A 19,352-nucleotide genomic window follows, 5' to 3' on the forward strand; every position below is an offset into this window, starting at 1 on the left:
AAATGGATAGATAGAGAAAGTTTCACTTAGAGCAAGACATATTTTTAGGAAATTGACATTGGTTACCTACGTAAATTATAAAAAATAAAAAATAAAAAATAATTATTAAGGGCACGTTTGGTAAATTGTAACGATAATTACATAGGAATAGGAATAAATATTACAAGGAATACAAAATGTTGTAATGTGATATTTATTACTATTCATTTATTTGATGACAACATAATAATAACTTTGAAGACAATGAAATGAAAACATTTTAAATCAAACTTAAGATATATTTTAGGAAATATCTTACTTATATAATTATATTTCCTAAAAAAAAAAATTTAATTTGAAAGAAAGATTAGTTATTTTTTATGATTTTTTATTTTCATAATTGTTATATACATATGGAAAGTTTGTTTATTTAGAAATATATTAATTATAGAAATTAATATACCTTCTAAGGAATAGCTATTACATCTTTTTTTTATTAGCTATTACATCACTTTTAGAGATGAATAATTATTCCTCATTTTAAAGAATAGTTGTTCATAAAAAATTGTTATTCTTTATAATAAAAATATAACCAAACTATTGAATGGCTAAACCTAAGGAATAAGTTTATTACAGTCTACCAAACATACTCTAATAGTTTTTCGTTCTTCTCTGTCTTGCTACTACCCAAAATAATGAAAATAAATAAATGAGACAGACAAGGACTTCAAAATTGGAATGGTTTCTTAAGTTTGGGACTTACATAATTAAAAACCTTAAGACCTATTATGAAACATGATATAAATTTTTGACCTTTTATGTAATTTCCTCACGAATCACTGAAAATTCAAATTCAAGCCAATAATTAATGAGAAATTTTGATCCCACTAGACAGTTACTAAACCAAACCCATGTATTTTCTTCTCTTGGTAATTATAGACATCTTGACTTTCACATTCATTTTTTACTGTTCCTTTAGATCTCTCCCTTTGTGCTACAGCCACGAAAATTCTCAGTTTTCACTCATACACGCTTTTGAACATTAGATTCTACACGCTAAAGAAAAGTGGTATCTCTAGAAAGATCGGTTTTCTTAAGGTAAAAAGTCTAGCGATACCAGCTTTGTCATGCACTTCGACGCAACTTTCTCGTATTAAACCGAAATTAAATTGATTTTGTCTGTAGTTTTCACTCATACACGCTTTTGAACATTAGATTCTACACGCTAAAGAAAAGTGGTATCTCTAGAAAGATCGGTTTTCTTAAGGTAAAAAGTCTAGCGATACCAGCTTTGTCATGCACTTCGACGCAACTTTCTCGTATTAAACCGAAATTAAATTGATTTTGTCTGTATAATATCATGTATAACTGATGTAATACAATAAAAAAAAATGGAAAAACGAGTACAAGTGGTGACAATATTTGTATTCTGAAATAACTGTCTTTAAAGCTATTAGAAAAGATGACCTGCAAAACCTTTGACTTTGTCACGAGTGCTAGGATTCTTCAGTCCCCATTCATTTAGGCAATTATGTTCACCCAAATGTCACAAAGCACCACCTTAACTTTTGAAACATTACCGTACAATTGTCACTGATGTTACCAACAGTCCAATAACTTCATTCCCATGTCCCAAAACTACAGAAAAAAATGCAAATCACACCATTCACAAATCACCAACGAGTAGATCAACTTTTTTGATGAATTGGTCAACAAATTGGGCGGCTAGGATTGACTGATGAAAATGATAAAGCCCTCTATTACTGTTGCTTCTAGTAGCACACCATATGTGTATGACATGTTAACATTGTACTGTCAGACAACCTCAGTCAGACAGGTTGGTATAAACATGCAGACACACATACACACACAAAGGAAAAAGTAAAAGAACTGAGCAGAGATTAATAAAAAAACAAAAAGCAAAAAACAAGAACCTGTGTTGAAGCTAACATGGACCTTTGAAGGAAATCTAAGGTGAGTTTCTTAGTTTTTACTACTTTTACTTGTCATGCTTTCCCAAATTCCAGAAGATTGGATGTTCATACCATATAGCTTTATAAGTTTTGGGTCTTGTCTTGTTTATCTCTTCAGCTTCTAAATAGGGTAGTTCACATCCCTTCCAACAAATATATAATTTTTTTTTATAATAATTCTTTTGTGTCGTCTGGGGCTGTGTTGCTTTTTTTTATTTATTTGTTTATAGTATTCGTCAAGTTTGTTTTTTTGTTCTTGCTGCTTTGTTTGATTTTGTTAAAGGTGAGTTGCTTCTAAGCCTACCTAACCTCAATTTCTACAATTGTTTAGTGTAGATATGCCAATAAATATATATTTTGCCTCTTTGGTTTGTCCTTAAAACCATAACACATAGTCAACCAAAGCTTTTCTCTACCTTCAAAGCCAATTCTGGGTTTCATCTACATATGGGTGTAAACTTAATTCGCAGAATTTGACTTCTGATAAGATCTATCTTGCTTCCTCTTGACTCTTGAGGCCTTCCTCTTTCATCAGGTATATGCTTTTAGTTTCTTCTTCTTCAATTTTCCTTTTTTTTTAATCTTTTGTTCTTGAATTTCTTCAACAGGGATTGAATTCCCTTGTATTTGCATGAATTCTTTCCAGATAGTTTATCTATGCTGCTAGCTGTGGCTCTCTTTCTGACAGCATACTTTTTTATGTTGTAATCTAGAAATTGATTGACAAAACATAGGCAATATGCTGCTTTTTGTTGTTAATTGAATATTCATAGAACTTGGAATATTTCCTCTCTCCCTCATCAGAAATGTCAGCTGATGATGGATTTAGTTTATACTTATGTTCTGTTTTTGGTAAATAAATGAAATCTTATACTTGTGATCTTTGGTGGTTTGTATGTTGGAAAAAGTGATTTCTGAGAGGATCTTTTATCTTATAATAGTATTGCATCTAGGTACTCTCTGCTTCTAAATATAATATTCTTGAAATTGATCTACATATAATAAAAGGGAACCAAATCCTTGGCTGCAGTTTGTAGTCCCTCAATTGTCTTTTATACGACATCTTTTTTTTTTTCTTTTTTTCTTTTTTTAAATGTGTACTTTGTTACCTGAATCTGAATTTAACTATGGTAGATTGAAACTCAACAAGAATTACATTCTCATGCATATTTACAATGTTTGATTGACTGAATTTTTTTACAATCTTGTGACATAAATCCAAAAAATGCAAAAGAGAAAATGTTTTCCATACATATTGTTTGGATAGAGGGACTTCCAAAGGGTTGGAATGCAAGGAAACTGTGGATCCCAAAGGATGGAGGGAACCGTTCCATTCCTTCCTCAGTTTTGCGTTCAGCCTACTTTTGTGTGAGTGCTGCACTCCCCTCATTAATTGAGAGGAAATAACATTTTCACTCCAATTCAATAAAAGCATGAATAAAAAGTAAGTGATATAACATGTTTCTCTCCTTTCCATTCCTTCTTATTTTCTTTAACATCTAAACAAAGGAATGGGAGCATCTCTTCCCTTTCTGCTCCTTTTCCATTATAAACTCTCAAACACACTGGAGGAATGTTTCAATCTAGCCACACTAATTTAGAATTCTTAAGTTCCGTTATATGTTTTCTCGATTTGAAATGTCAGAAACACTTCATTGAAATTTAGTGGAGTTCCAAGCACCAACTAACTTTACATGAAATTCTTTTAGGCTGAAGTGAAGCATACAAGTATCTTAGTTCCTAATTCTTTAAAATCAGTTTCTTATGACCTCTGCTTTATGGCCTTTCCTGTAAAGAGACAAACTTCTGTAAAATATATCCATTTCTTGATTAAACTTCAAAACCAACATCGTAATGGGAAAACAATGAATAATAGTTTATGATATGTTGTTACCAATTTAGGAATTATTATTCCTTAAAGTCTTTACTTCTACACAAAATTTCAGCAAATAACAATTGAGAACTAAATAAATAAAGACCTCAAGAGTTCATTCCCCAACTCACTTTCTAAATTACATCATTTACTATCTAATTAAATTTACAAAAGCACAATGTGTGGGCTTCCTGATGATATTCCAAGTATTAAAACACTTTTCTTCTACTCATAAATGATGTCTTGTACAGCTAGGGACTGCATGTTGGAAATTTTTGAATTATCAGAACTTTTTTTTTTCTTTTGTGGGGGAGGAGGAGACAAACCTGGTTGGGTTTAAAAGGTTGTTCTCTTATACCAGATATTCTCCTTTTCTTTCATCAGGAACTAAAGAAGGGACCCTCATCTAAGACACACTTCTCTAGGTAGCCCTTTTCATTGATTGATCAATGATGTGAAAATTTCAATTTAGGTATTATTACTTGCACTTGAGTGTAACCAGTTATGCTTCAAAGGGCAATCTTAAGTTTACATTTCATGCAGCCAGCTGCTACATAGTGCCTTCAATTGCTAGTTCTTTACTATGGTGTTACCAAACTATCAAGCTCATAGACTCAATAGTCATGCTTCACATTGTTGATTGCACAATGTTCTCTTTCTCTCTCTCTCTTCCATGTTTCCATGTGTACACACTCATATTGACTGATTTGTACAGTTTCTGCTATCACTGCTAAACTATTCTTCTTTGCTCTGGCTGAATGCAGGCTTCCCAAAAGCATCAGAGTTTTAAACGGTGAGTAGCTAACCTTACCCAAATGCTTTATGTACTGTTTTTTTTACGAGAAAACAAAAAATTGCAAGTTTCAAAAGTTTAACAGTTTTATCAGAATTTCTCTCTCTAATTATGTGACAGTTCATGATACAGGGCTCGTTCTATGTAGAAGCAGCCTTCCTCTAAAACTCAGCAAGTTAGAAGAAAGCCATGTCTTTAGTTAGGTCTGCAGGGTTATCTGCGCCATCATATAGAAATTCCAAGCTCTATTCACTAAAGGGGAGTGATGACAGCCCCAGCTTGTCCACCCAAATATTAGGTTCTGATAAGCATAAGACTATATATGTGACTGATTCTTACTCCAGTGAAAGTTATGAGAAGTATTTCCTTGACTCCCCAACAGAAGAACTTATACAGCCATCTAGTTCTGGCATCTCTGGAAATTCAGTTCATCCAGATGGCATCTCCATGGGCACTCGAAACCCATTTGACATTTCTTTGATGTCCATGAGGCATCGTGATGCCTATCAATCCAATTTTGAATCGGATTACTTGGAATGCCAAAGCCCAGATCCAGTAGACTATGATGAAGATAAGATGAGACTGAAGCTTCAAGAATTGGAAAGAGCACTGCTTGAAGATAATGATGATGATGATGATGATGATGACGACGATGACATTTTTGGTACAGATCACAGCATGGAAATTGATGGTGAATGGGCTGACCGAGTTCACAACACATTGCTCCATGACTCTCCTAAGGAATCTTCATCTACAGATTCAAACCTCAGTAGCATCAGCAGCAACAAGGAAGTATCACAAGTATCTCCTCGTACTCCTAGACAAATGCTACTTGATTGTGCTGGTGCACTTGCAGACGGAAACGTCATGGAAGCATCAGCTATGATAAGTAACCTCCGAAACATGGTCTCAATCCAGGGGGATCCTCCTCAGAGGATTGCAGCCTACATGGTGGAAGGTCTTGCAGCTCGCATGGCTTCCTCTGGTAAATGTCTTTATAAAGCTCTAAAATGCAAAGAGCCCCCCTCTTCTGACCGGCTTGCAGCCATGCAGATCCTCTTCGAGGTGTGCCCTTGTTTTAAATTTGGATATATGGCAGCCAATGGTGCAATGATAGAGGCATTTAAAGATGAGAAAAGAATCCATATAGTAGATTTCGATATCAACCAAGGGAGTCAATATATAACACTGATACAAACAATTGCCAATAACCTAGGGAAGCCACCCCATGTGAGATTAACTGGGGTTGATGACCCTGAATCAGTTCAACGTTCCGTTGGAGGCCTAAAAATTATTGGACAAAGACTGGAGAAACTAGCAGAAGCACTTAAGGTACCATTTGAATTCCAAGCTGTGGCATCAAAAACTTCAATAATAACTCCATCAATGCTCAATTGTCGACCAGGAGAAGCACTTTTGGTGAACTTTGCCTTTCAACTTCACCACATGCCAGATGAGAGCGTGTCAACAGTAAACCAGCGAGACCAGCTCCTTCGGATGGTTAAGAGCCTAAATCCAAAACTTGTTACTGTTGTTGAACAAGATGTGAACACAAACACGGCTCCATTTTTGCCTAGATTCGTTGAAGCATACAATTACTATTCAGCTGTTTTTGAGTCTCTTGATGCAACTCTCCCAAGGAAGAGTCAAGATAGAATGAATGTTGAAAGGCAGTGCCTGGCACGGGACATTGTAAACATCGTTGCATGTGAAGGAGAGGAGAGGATAGAGCGGTATGAGGTAGCAGGCAAATGGAGGGCAAGGATGACAATGGCTGGTTTCACTTCATGTCCCATGGGACCAAAAGTGATTGATACAATCCAAAATCTAATTAGGGAGTATTGTGACAGGTACAAGGTGAAGAAGGAAATGGGTGCACTTCATTTTGGGTGGGAAGAGAAAAACTTGATTGTTGCTTCAGCATGGAGGTGATATGTATACATCATTTGAGTTACTAATAGCATGTTTGTTGCTTGTAGTATTTGTAATATTGTGTGAGATCAAGATTCAAGCTGATGTATTATCTTAGTTAGAAATAAGTATTTTGTTAATGTTATCAAGAAGTGAATTGTCCGAGGATGATTATGGGATTGCTGTTTATCTAACATTCATAAAGGAATTTCATCTTACGGCTTTGTAACTTTGTTTATCATCATTTTATTATTATCATTACTGTTTATTCCTTTTGAACCAAACTAAATGCTGACAAGCCTAATTATGGATCCGTGTTTGAACCATCTAGATAAGTCAAGACTATGATATTTAGGTAAATTTCCATATGGCTACATTTTGAAAGACCCTGAATCCATAGCAATGAATTGAAAAGAAAGATAAAGAAAAACAACATTTCAACTAACCACTCAAGTCCATAGAATTAATGGAATTCCTTGATGGACAAGACGGGAAAGACCTAAAGTAAACATAGTGCTTAATCACCATTAATATTTTCAAAAGTATGCTTGAACTTTGACTAGTCTAAGTATCCTCCCCATTTCTCAATTTCTTAATCGAGTTCAATTTAATGGCTGTGATTACAATTATTGTTTGTATCAGCGATGACAACTAGCCTTACAAATCAATGATTGCTGATTATTTTTTAGGGGAAAAAAAATCTTATTATGCTGCCAATTAAGATGAGCCTTATCCACTAGCCAAACATTCATCAGCAAGTACAATAGCACAATTTCTTTTATTCACGAAACTTCTAACCATAGTTAGTAATATAATAATATATGAGACAGAATATCGATAACTGTTGCGAAATTTGGTTGACGCAGCTACTTGTTTGAAGAAACCCTCCACTTCAATTGGTTTTTTTTTTTTTTTCACGAAAAGCAAAAATAAGATAATTAATCCAATTTTTTACCAACTATTGAGGTTCAAAATGTTACAAGATCCAAAGCAAATGGGCCCTCAAAACCAAGGAAGGCCCAATCCATGAGCCAAGGTTTGGCCCATTAAGAATAGGCAAGAGGGAGCCCAAGCCCATGATAGGGTAAGCCTTGGGCCTTAGAGAGGAAAGAAGAAAGCAAAGGAAGTTTGGCCCAACCCTATGTGAAAGGGGATCACTAGGGGAGACCAAGAGGAGAAAATGACTGGATCAAGATACCTTGGGACTACCAAAGCCAGGGGGATCCTCGGGAAGAGCTAAAGGAGGCCAACCAAGATGTGGATAGCACAAAGAGGCATGTCATTAGACACTGAGAACAAAGGGGTCATGTCCCATCAGCCACCCATAGCCGAGAAGAAGACTATGCAACAAATGTGGCTAGGGACCAATACCTAATAGGAAGAACCAAAACCTCGAGTAAGCAAGAAAGGGTGGACCATAAAAGAAGGTGGCTGGGGATCTTTCAACATAACAGGGAGATATCTACCTATTTGACTAAAAAGGACAAAGGGTGACGCAGCCAAAAAGGGCTCTGAAAAGTCTCTTTAGAAGTTTTGGAAGAAGGATTAGAAGTCTGCCCCATCAGGACCCCTCAAAAGAAGAAGGTCAGCTGGGAACTTTTGGAAGGGAAACCTCAAAAGAAGAATGCAATGAGAAAATAAGACAAGAACCAACCACCAATATTGCGGACACAATATTAGTTCTGGTACCCAAGGCAGCAAAAGGAGAGAATCAGTGGCATGCCAAAAACCCTAGAAATGTACTATAGAATGAGAATTAAGTCATTAACAAAAGGCATTCAGCAACTATTAATCAAAGCATAAAAAGAGCATTAGAGAGATTCACTAAGCTTTAGAAAAATAGAGAGAAAAGAAAGGCATTGTGAATGATCCTGCAGTAATTGCTTGAGGATACACTTGGATTTAAGAGGATTCAAACATCACAAGTACTGGAAGCCTAGAAAGAGCTATCCAAGTTTGTAACTTTTGAACTTACTTGAACCTCATGGCACATACCAGTAAGAAATAGGGTCCAATGTACCCAAAAACTTAACATAATGAACTATTGCTCTATTTTGTGAGTTCCCTGATGTTCCTACTCGCATTTTCATTTTTCTTGATAATTCCTTTATTGTTCCTCAGTCGCTTATTTTACAACATGTGTGTGTGTGTGTGTGTGTGTGTGTTGTAGGGCCTATGTTTTGTGCACAAATTAGTTCGTAATCAGCCCAATACAACTACAGTGAACCAAGCCCAGCCCACCAACCATCAAACATTTTTTCTTTGGAGACTTAGGATCCTTATCATCATTTGGGCCTAGTTACCGTCCAAAACAGGAACCCACACCAACATTACAAATGGTTGTCCTGAATTCAAGTTGATTTTATTTTTCTTCTTTTGCATAGAAAGACAATCAAACAATTCCTAATGATGGGACTTGCGGATTGGATCATCAAAATAATATACAAAAAGAAACCCCAAATATTCGATATTTTATAGAAAAAAGAAATTTAAAAAAAAAAAGACGCAAAATAAATAAATAAATGTAGGTACAGATATATTAGAAATTTGAATAAATATATGTTAAGTTATTTCTTATATTATATTACAATTTAATAGTACATTTATGTTATCTTAATATAATTTTATAAGAGATTATAAAATAAAATAAAATAAAACAACTAATTGAGCATTAATGTATTTAGTATACTTATTTGTTAAATTTTTAGTTATGTTTTCAGGAAAAATATATAACCAGTTACTGAAGGAAACATTTATTCCTCCATTCACTTATTTAGCAAGGAAAAAAAAGTATTTATTGTCTTATATCATTATAATTTAAAATTATTTTATTTTAAATCTAATTAACATTCGTACATATTATGATATTACCTAATCATTCAAATTAGAGAAATGTCTTCATAAATTAAAATTTAAGGTTTTAATAAAATTATGAAATGTTGATTTTAATATAAATAGAAAAATATGGAACTAAAAATATTAATTTTGATAATTTGATTGTCATTATAATAACACACCTAAACAAAATAAACAATTATAATGTCAATAAAGTTTTAAAACAATTTTTTGAAAATTTAATTGTCATACAAGTATAATACGACATGCGTTTAATACGTGTTTTATACTATAGAAAACATGTTTTTTTTTTTTTTTTCTTCTCAAAAAATAAAAAACAAGTTTTTTTTTTTAAGATAAAATAAAGAAAAATATGTACGGACGTGTAAGCCGAGAATTGGACTTGGACATCAAGTTGGCTGTTTTGAAAGTAAGCCCAGAATTGATGAAAATAAGAATTGGGGGCAACTCTGCCACGAGGAACATTCAGAGCCTACAAAGCTTGACTATTTTGCTTTGCTCTCACACTAGTGTGAATGGAGGGCTAGTTGTGAAACCTCCGGCTAAATCCTAAAGTTGTGGAAGAAATTAATGCTTTAAGTGGAATTTGAATCTTTGTGGGGCAATTTCTAGAAAACTCAATGCCATACCTCCTGATGAAGATGTTGGTAGTCCAAGTATTCTCAAATGGACAAAAAGGTTTATTCCTATTCAAATTTGCTCATGTGAAAACTAGAGATGCGTTTAATACCGATCACCCGCCGGAACCGACCAACCCGACCGGAACCGACCCGTCATGGTCGGACTGACACCTCCGACGGGTCGGTGACGGGTCCAAACCTTCAGAACCCGACCCCGGCGGGTCGAGTGGCGGGTTCCATCCTCAAAAACCCGATCTACCCGACCCGCCCGACAAAACCCCGAAAAGAAGGCCGAAATCCAGCGATGTTTGGGCTTCTCAGCTCCGATCCGGCCACGTTTGGCCTTCCTTTACTCTGATAAGCTCAAATCCTCACTCCGGTGAGCTTAAATCCGGCGAATCTAGCCCAGATCTACTCAAACTCCGGTAATCGGGTTCCATCCTCAAAAACCCGATCTACCCGACCCGCCCGACAAAACCCCGAAAAGAAGGCCGAAATCCAGCGATGTTTGGGCTTCTCAGCTCCGATCCGGCCACGTTTGGCCTTCCTTTACTCTGATAAGCTCAAATCCTCACTCCGGTGAGCTTAAATCCGGCGAATCTAGCCCAGATCTACTCAAACTCCGGTAAGCTCGACTCTAACTCGGCCAAATCCCTCTAGATATCTGCCAAATCTCGGCCATATTTCCATAGATACGAAGAAATATCGGCCAAATCTCGTTAGATCCGGCCAGATCTGACGAGATCCGGCCAGATTTCGGCCAAAACCGGCGAAATCGGAAAACCCGAAACCGACCGAGCAAACCCGAAACCCGATACGACCCGAACCGCTTGATCTGAAACTGCATCCGGGTCGGTTGCGGGTTGGAATCTTCTCCACCCGAGACGGTCGGGTCGGGTCCGGATCGGGCACAAACCCGACCCGGCCCGACCCGTGGACACCCCTAGGGCCAACGATGCTTCAACAAAGATTGTTGTTTCAAAGGGTGGTTAATGGAGGTAGATATTATCGACTCAAAACTTTCCACAAGAAGTGGAAGTCGATATGGGTAAAATGACAAATAAGAGTGACAATTTGAATTGGTGGATCGCGATAATGTCATGTCAAGATAAGGATATTCGATTACATAGGTGTTATCGTGTCAAGATAAGAATATTCAATTACATAGGTCAACACGAATACTTTGTCAAAGAATCTAGAATGAAAAGTCAGTAAAATACCTGCTCTTTGAAGGCAAAAATGAGATTGGACACACTTTTTTATCACTTTGCACTGTTGACACCGACAGAACATCAAATACTGGTCCTGTCACGACTAAATTTTACAATTTTTTCCAACAATTGTATGCATGCCCTATTTCTATCAAAATTTTGAAAGCCTCACTCCTAGGGTAAATGCTAGCTAAAATACAAGATCATGAGAACAAATTTAAGACGTGCATATATTTTATGTTCAATTCTTCACACCTACAAAACACAAAGCCACCTCAGCTTGGGCCTGGAGCTCTTCCAATACCTTTACCAGCTTCTCACGGCATAGACTGGTTTCACTCTTCTCTGCAAGCATTTTCCTCAATCTTCATCCATGGGAGAGAAAAGATGAACAAACGTCAGACAGAGAGTAATTGCAATTAGTAGAAGGAAAATTGAAATATATTTACCATGAAATACTATGCAACTATTCAAAATCTATATGATTTCATCAATATCTACCCCTGTATTATCTGTGCACTTCGAATGAGCACGCTCCCTCTCTCATTGAAAGTGAAAAAACTTTTCTTATCATTATGCTACTACTATGGGCTATATACATGTATGCCCTCCTTAAGTTTTTTGGTGGTTTCAATTTAGTCAATGTGTAACTGATTTTTGCCATCAAATATATATAATACAATTCCTGATGGCAGTAAAATTCAGGTCACAGAATTTTCCTAGATGACAATGCTTTTATAATGTGCACACACCATAGATGAAGCATTTATGGGAGGCGTGCATTACAATGCACATGGCATGGAAGCTCTCAATTTCAATATGCCATATTACTGCCATATCAACTGCATTGTCACAGTATTGTCGTATTAGCCTCCCATTATGCCAAGCCAATTGGTTAGTGACACACCATTAAAAAAAAGACCTAAAAAGAATTTCATAACCTCCATTACACTCCCATCAGGAATTCGATTTCTTTTTTTACACATGCACCCGGTGAGTCTTGAACCCAAGACCTTACCCTCCACCTTGGTCTTACAAGGGGAGGCACCATTTAAGCTAGAGCTCATTGGCCTGTCAGGATTGGAGCCATTGGATAGTACATTGCAATGGCTTTTTTTCCCCCTCATTAAAAAAGTACTAAAGAACAACTCAGCAACACAAGTACCAAAATTGAAACCATAACAAACTAGAAGGACCATGCTTAACCCTATTATTACTGAAGTAATAGATACTACGAGCTCAATGGAGGTGTAAGACCAGCCAATCTATGGGGTAGTGGCCACTTGAAGACAAATAGAAACGTCTTTCCTCAATATTTGAGATCTAATGACATCCTTCTTATACGGACCTAATTTTATGCCTAAAATTAAGTCAGTGCATGTTAAGGCCAATTTGATTTTCATAGTAAAAACAAATGCATTTTGATTTACCAAGGGTGTATGAATTTATCGGATTTCCCTGTAACAGTATATTTATAAGGGGAACTTATATTTAAACCTATCTTGGCTAGGCCCTAAAACAGTCACCCCTTGTAGTTCCAGTTTATGACTCGCCCCCATCCCCTCCCCCCCAAAAAAACAAAAACACCCTCTGAAGTTGAGGAAATAGGGGTAAATAGCTCACAGCATTAATGTAACTTAGGACACAAAAGTCACTCAACACGTTAAAAATTACATCATGCCAATCCAAGTCAAGTTTTACAAAATCAACTTTACATGATCTCCTTCCAAACTCTTTAAATTTAAATGAAGATAAAGTCTATTAAAAAAAGAAAGGGTGGAAGGGGGAACTTCATCTCTCAAATTGCTTGCCACTAAAACAGTAAATGAACTTTGGTGGTGAGGAAATCAATGAAATTCACAGACACTCTCCATTATATTCAATAACCCACCAAAGTTTGGCAGGTCAGAGAGAGAGAGAGGTGATTGGCAAAAGCTGCAACCCAGATCCAATTCCACCACACTAGCAGAACCTATCACTAGATTCATCACCTAAAATACTCAATCATTGTCCAGGTCATGGATTGTCGATAATCTGACAGATCAAAATAAGATTTAAAAATAAAAAAGAGATGCTGAAACTCATAGGTGGAGAAACACTGAAATAGAGCTCACAATAAGGTTAAAGAACACAACCATCTTTTATTCTGATTTCTCAACCACTTTTAGAAACAAAACGAAAGGTGGACAGAATTTAAGTTTGGCAAAGTTTGGTTTCTGGATGTGATGAATGGCATGCTCTGATTTCGAAAGTATTGAAATTTGTGCAGTATTGTGGTTGTGGGCTGAGTTGTTTAGAATGGTAGATTGGGAGGTGGCATTGGCAAACTTTCGCAAAGCTTGGCTTTTAGGGGATAGTTGCAGGAATCAGGATTCAGAATTTTTTTTGTTTTAATACATGTTTATTTACTAATAAAGGAGGTTGAGGAAGATGACATGAAGTTATAGCATAGAACTTGTCATGAGTGCCATAATTTGATAACATGTCTAATGATATTTTTGTAGTTAGATTTCATTATTGGCATAAACTATATTTCATTTTCTCAACTTCAGGACCTGCAAATGTAATTTTAACAATAAATAATGAAAAAACATCCAGCTGAGAATGAGCAAATTGTGCCACTACCACTAACAAATGTGTTCATTACTTAAGAAAAGAAGCAAAACAATACAAAAGTGATAGCATTTTGTTGTGTTTAAGTTGATAATCATTCTTCTAAGTTGGTAGCAGTGGCACCAAATTAAACATGATAGTTGTGTGTGTGTGAGTGTGTGTTTTTTTAAAGCAAGAGAAGAATACAAGGCTGACTTCCTCTAGTTAATGTATGGATTCCAAACATATCAAAAACCATCTGAATGTGGGTATAAGGAAATATTGGTCCAGATATGTTGTCAATTACTTGGCTATTGGCATTTAAATAAAAAGTTATATTTTTTTTGGAGTGCAAAAAAAGGAAACATGGCATAGTAAATGCATAAAACAGATCCAACAAGCATTACCTATGGACGATTGCCGTGTCACCATGGCCAGTGCAAATTATAAGCATAGTATTGGTGGGTAACGTGGCATAGAGGCTGCGGATTCTAGCATCCAAGCGGGTTAGGATTTCCTTTAGTTCAGGCTTGATGCTGCATTTGACACCTTTTCTGTTAGCAGACTTCTTATGACATGTAAGCAATGACATCATCTCTGCAAGTCTTCCATTTAATTTCTCTGCATCCTCTGCTTGTTTTCTAAAATAGGAATTAAGTTCTGAGAACTGAGTCCAGACAAAGTGCACCCGATCATTCTTCACCTGGAAGTAACAAGTAATGTAACAAGCTTGTTATGTAGATGGTTAACACATAAGGAGAAGGGGACATTTATAACCCATTATAAAGATCTACCTCCTTTCTGGCCTTTGCTAGAGCTTCTTCATCAGAAGACACAGGAAATGCATGGGATAACTCAGAGGTGTATCGCTTCACTATGGAAATATCATCAATAAAAGAAGAGGACTTGCCAGACTGACTCAAAATTGTAAGAAGCTTTTCCCGCATGTAAGATGGAGGTGAACCAAATTCAGGTCCTAATTCCAAAAGAAAAGAAAATAAGAGCAAGTACATGTGTAAACTATAACCTCTAAAGGGGTTACAAAAGAAAATTAAATATATTTTAACAGATAAATATTTTCCCTATGTTTCATAATAAGTTACTCAGAACACAGATTGTTACAGACAATATATGAGTATTATATAGCCACAATGACAATGACATCTACATTTATATCTCCACTAGTCTCCTCCATGACACTGGAAACTTCTACATAGTGGCTCCATTCCCTGCCTCAATTAATAGGGAACCTCATGTAGTTGAAATATGGCTATTCACAAGGACTATGTTTGATGTAATGAGCCCAATTTTGTTTTAAAGTAGCAAAAATCTTGCAAAGATGATAATTAATATCTTCCACCTGCTTTTCTTAATGAATGTGTGTGTGTGTGTGTGTGTGTGTAAAAGCTATTTTTTTCTTAAAGATCTTCCAAGTTGGAACTATCAAATAATCAAACTATTAATTCTCCAAATCTCCACTATTGCCCAAATTTCCATTTGCTAATGGTTCAATGGAAAAGAAGTACTTGCCATATCGAATCTTTAAAAGTGCTAGTTCCATAGTAGCTTTTGCATCTTCAATACTATCATGACCATTGCCCGACTGCTGTATCTCCTGAGAAAGAAATTTCCTGGCAAGAACTCTTAGAGCAGTTTTGTAAGATGCACCACGGGGGTGCTTGTACAATACTGCAGTATCTATCACCAAACCATGAGAGATCTTTAATGCTAACAAGTCATTTTCCAAGGAATGCCCAACAAGGATGGTCTCTTTGTAAACCAGCTTTAGAAAATCTTCCTGAACATGGAAGCAACTGTAAATAAATAAAAAAAGTAGTCTTAACATGCAATCGATCAGTGAAGCAACAGCATACAATCATGTTAATCAAGTAAGCATACACCCAAGTAACAAACCTGAATTTCCTTAAGAGTTGTAGTCACCCCATTTAGCAATTCACATGTGATTCCACTAAACCTGAATATCCACAATGAATTATTATCAATGGAAAATAGTCTAGTCAAATCACTTTTGACACACTGATAATATATATGCCTTTTTTTAAAATAGGAAATAAAAATTTTCTTGAATAAAATGAACATCGTGTTCGTGATGATGAACACTCAAGACATGAAAACTGATAACATACATGCAGAGAGAGAGAGGACATCCAATTGGCAGAGTCACAGCGTGTAGGACTCAACTTTTATTATATAGTATATGATATATAAAATAAGAAAACAGTCCTACTTAAAAAAATAAATAAATAAATAAATAAAAAGACAGTATTGATGATACATACTGGGAACATCAATATGTATCATGGGAAGTTGCTAAAACTCCAACAAAGTTGCTTAACATTACAGCTTGCTTTAATGATGAAAACACAAGATATCCAAAAAACCAAATATTTCTGTTGATTTCATTTCTTAAAAATCAGCTCAAAAATATCCAAATAAATGTCTACCAAAAGCTCAAACAAAAGTGTATAAATGTCTACTAGAAGCTCAAACGAAAGCGTACCTGGTGTTGTAGTCAATGATAGTGTTTGATGGTTTAACCAATTTATCTAGCACAACCTGGAAAAATTCAGTCATGGCTAATTAGACATCCAAGAAAAATAACGTTGATTCCCATCCAAATGTTTGACACCAAGTGATACTGCTTTTTAATTATAAAATTAAAAAGAAAACAAAAATTAGGTATTTAGTATTTACACTAAAATTTAATGAAGAATGGACAGTCAAACTTTTGGACGAGCTGTATCTCAATGTATTTGAAATTTGAATACAATACTTTGACACACTGTGAACCCCATGTTGCGATATAAGTCATTGATGATGTCAGTGATGATGATATATTTTTATTAGTAATAATATACTGGTATTGAAAGGGTTACAAGATACAAGCATGCTTTATGTTAAAGACAAGAATAAAATAATATAGAGAAGCGGAAGCAAGAAAAAGAGAAGAACACAAGGGATTACATGGTTTGGCCAATGGCCAACATCCACGGGATAAAACCGTGGCGGCTATATCTTTATTGTATTCTCAAGTGTTGATTACAATGAACTTTAGTAGGGTATATATAAGCCCTCCATGGGCTTACAATATATTGGGCCTCTTGGGCCATTTTACATTAACATAAATAACATAAACCCAATATCTTCAAAACTATATATCAATAACAAAATGCAGCTGCTATTTAGGGAGGATCATCAAGATACAAAGTACCTCAAAAAACCCAGCTTTTTCCATTTTTACAAACTTCAGTACAAAACAATGAAACATAAATATATTAGTATGGTGAGACTGAGAGAAGCCTAGTGTAAATTGAAAATGTGAAATATCAATGTCATACCACATTGGGCAATGGAACATGATAAGGATGCATTTCCTTCACACAAACTTACGCAAGCATATCACACAAGACAAATGAACATTTAGGCAACTAAATGCAATTTTTTAGTGTAACAAAAATGAGACTGAAATCAACAGAAAGATAGTCTACATTCAAAACACGTTTATGATAATCCAATTCCTTTTGCAAAATAGGGATAAAAACAAAATTAGATAGCATACCTCTCCTCTGATATCCACCAAGGTCACTCTTGTAAGCTCAAAACCCTCACTTGTGATACACTAAAAAAAAAAAAAAAAAAAAAAAAATCAGGAAAATGTAAGTGCACAAATGACCTATCTGCTACGGAAGAAAAGGCTGAACTGTGACTATCAAGTGCCAACAAGTCAAACGAAGAGAAGACACATTTAAAATAGCACAGTGACTCTTAACTAGAAAGTAGAAAAAAACAAATTATATTCAATTTTTAAGCAGGGCAGTAAAGAAAATGCTTTCAAAAGACAACATTCAGCATATAAACAACCTAAATTTGAATTTTGAAGTTCAAACATATGTTACTCTCTAGTAGGAAATTCCACAAAAGCAGACCAAATTGTGTTTTGCATGTCTTATGCAGTATAAATTTATAGAATGAATAAACCAGAAAAAAGTAAAGACATTAATGCACTGAGCCTATAAAATAAAAAAATAAAAAATCAATTAGGCATTCTGAGAAATTATGATGCTAGAAGGAAAGTTGCTCGAGTTTTACATAATATAAATAAATAAAAAAGACCCAAAAAAAAAAAAAGACAATTGCTCACATATATCATGCAAGAACCTAACTGCGAAAGGTAATTACAAATTCAAAGGTCACTAAATTAAAAGGGAGGAAAAAGCAAAGCAAGTTCAAGCACAAATAAATAATGATGGAAAGAAATTCATGCGTCAAGAGGTTACCTCAAGTTTTCCCCTTTTTTGTAAATTAGGTTTTCATGTAGATAATGTTGAGGTTACGTGGACTTCTTAATACAAATACAACAGGATTTTAATATTAAATAACAAAAAACCTGACTCAGCTTAATGACCTATAAAGTGAGCCACGTTTACTTACAGACAGATTGGAATTTGCCGTTAAAAGAAAAACCAAATGAGAAGATAGGAAGGAAACTAAATAGGTGCTACAGGGAAAAATGCCATAACATGAGTTTATCAAACGATCAAAGCGCTTTCTAATATATATCAATATAGGTCATTAAGGGTAAAAATTACCCTCAGGACACCTTAAAGAAAAAGAGTTTAACATCGATGAGCACAAATTAGAAATGTGAAGGTAGAAAGTAATCATCAATACCTCACTCAAAGCCAAAGAATCAGCAATGTAGCTGAAGGTTTTATAATATAAGACAGAGGACATCTTACTTCTCACTTCAAGTGGGACAAAATGGCAAAAAGAAATCGACAAAAGCATCAAATATACACATAATGGCCTCATGACGTCAACTTCTAAAATCTTGTTTTGCACTCAATAATGAATTGCCATCAAATTAAGCAATTATAGGTCATAATCCTCACTCAAAAAATTAACAATACTGACAAGATCACTTTTTCACCTGTTTGCTTTCATGCCAACAAGCAATGCTACTATTGACTCCCATAGGATACAATAAATGGAAACTCTACCAATCGAGGAGCCACTAACAAGTATTCTATGATATGAATAGAAGATTGTGCTAATTTTTCTGTCACTGAATTCTTTTAAGCTCAAATTTAACATTAGTTTACAATTATCTCAGTGCTAATTATTATATGATAAAGCATTTCCTCATTATTAACTCAAATTGACATCTATGGACTGACCATCTCACAATCAAGTGCCAACATATCATAGAAAGAACATCCTGAAGGAGCCGGAAGAGTAGAAAGAAAACCTGTGTTTAATCAAAGTAGAAGTTAAAGAACCATCTAACATATTTTGAAAAAAAAAAAAAAAAAAAATTTGACACATGACAAATGTTCATTTTCTTACTCTATCTAATTAAAAAACAAAATGAAATGTCTATTTGTCTAGGTTGTGGGTTTCGAGTTTGAGAATCTTAGAGTGCCTGCCAACTACCTTTCCGCCTTGTGCATTGGGATTGGGAAAGGGCTACTGACCCGTCATGGTGCAGCCTAGTGGTTGGAGGCTTGGGATGAACTGTAGACC

The 19,352-nt window shown here is 35.3% G+C and overlaps 2 protein-coding genes across 10 annotated transcripts; one reads left to right on the top strand and one right to left on the bottom strand.

Moving 5' to 3' along the window:
* Positions 1-1,799: 1,799 nt before the first annotated feature.
* Positions 1,800-6,758, top strand: LOC111984328 (scarecrow-like protein 1). 7 transcript variants are annotated; one of them, XM_065778088.1, is made up of 4 exons: positions 1,800-1,953; positions 2,284-2,487; positions 4,590-4,618; positions 4,739-6,758. In XM_065778088.1, exon 4 carries the CDS (start codon positions 4,808-4,810, stop codon positions 6,548-6,550), a length of 1,743 nt encoding a protein of 580 aa, XP_065634160.1. In that variant the 5' UTR covers positions 1,800-1,953; positions 2,284-2,487; positions 4,590-4,618; positions 4,739-4,807; the 3' UTR covers positions 6,551-6,758. The 7 variants fall into 7 exon arrangements, with proteins under 7 accessions (XP_065634160.1, XP_065634157.1, XP_065634158.1 ...); XM_065778085.1 differs by having other exon boundaries at positions 4,751-6,758; XM_065778086.1 differs by having other exon boundaries at positions 2,289-2,487; positions 4,751-6,758.
* A 4,326-nt stretch (positions 6,759-11,084) lies between these two features.
* LOC111984327 (small RNA degrading nuclease 5) lies at positions 11,085-19,099 on the bottom strand. 3 transcript variants are annotated; one of them, XM_024015953.2, is made up of 8 exons: positions 19,007-19,098; positions 17,389-17,448; positions 16,330-16,385; positions 15,723-15,783; positions 15,339-15,606; positions 14,603-14,784; positions 14,216-14,511; positions 11,085-11,581 (listed from the first exon to the last, which is right to left on the bottom strand). In XM_024015953.2, exons 1-8 carry the CDS (start codon positions 19,028-19,030, stop codon positions 11,458-11,460), a joined length of 1,071 nt encoding a protein of 356 aa, XP_023871721.2. In that variant the 5' UTR covers positions 19,031-19,098; the 3' UTR covers positions 11,085-11,457. The 3 variants fall into 3 exon arrangements, with proteins under 3 accessions (XP_023871721.2, XP_065634162.1, XP_065634161.1); XM_065778090.1 differs by lacking the exon at positions 11,085-11,581 and adding an exon at positions 12,844-13,194 and having other exon boundaries at positions 19,007-19,099; XM_065778089.1 differs by lacking the exon at positions 11,085-11,581 and adding an exon at positions 12,844-13,250 and having other exon boundaries at positions 19,007-19,099.
* Positions 19,100-19,352: the final 253 nt, after the last annotated feature.

Source organism: Quercus suber, unplaced genomic scaffold, assembly GCF_002906115.3.
Source record: "Quercus suber isolate HL8 unplaced genomic scaffold, Cork oak 2.0 scaffold_173, whole genome shotgun sequence".
Classification (NCBI taxonomy): Eukaryota; Viridiplantae; Streptophyta; class Magnoliopsida; order Fagales; family Fagaceae; genus Quercus; species Quercus suber.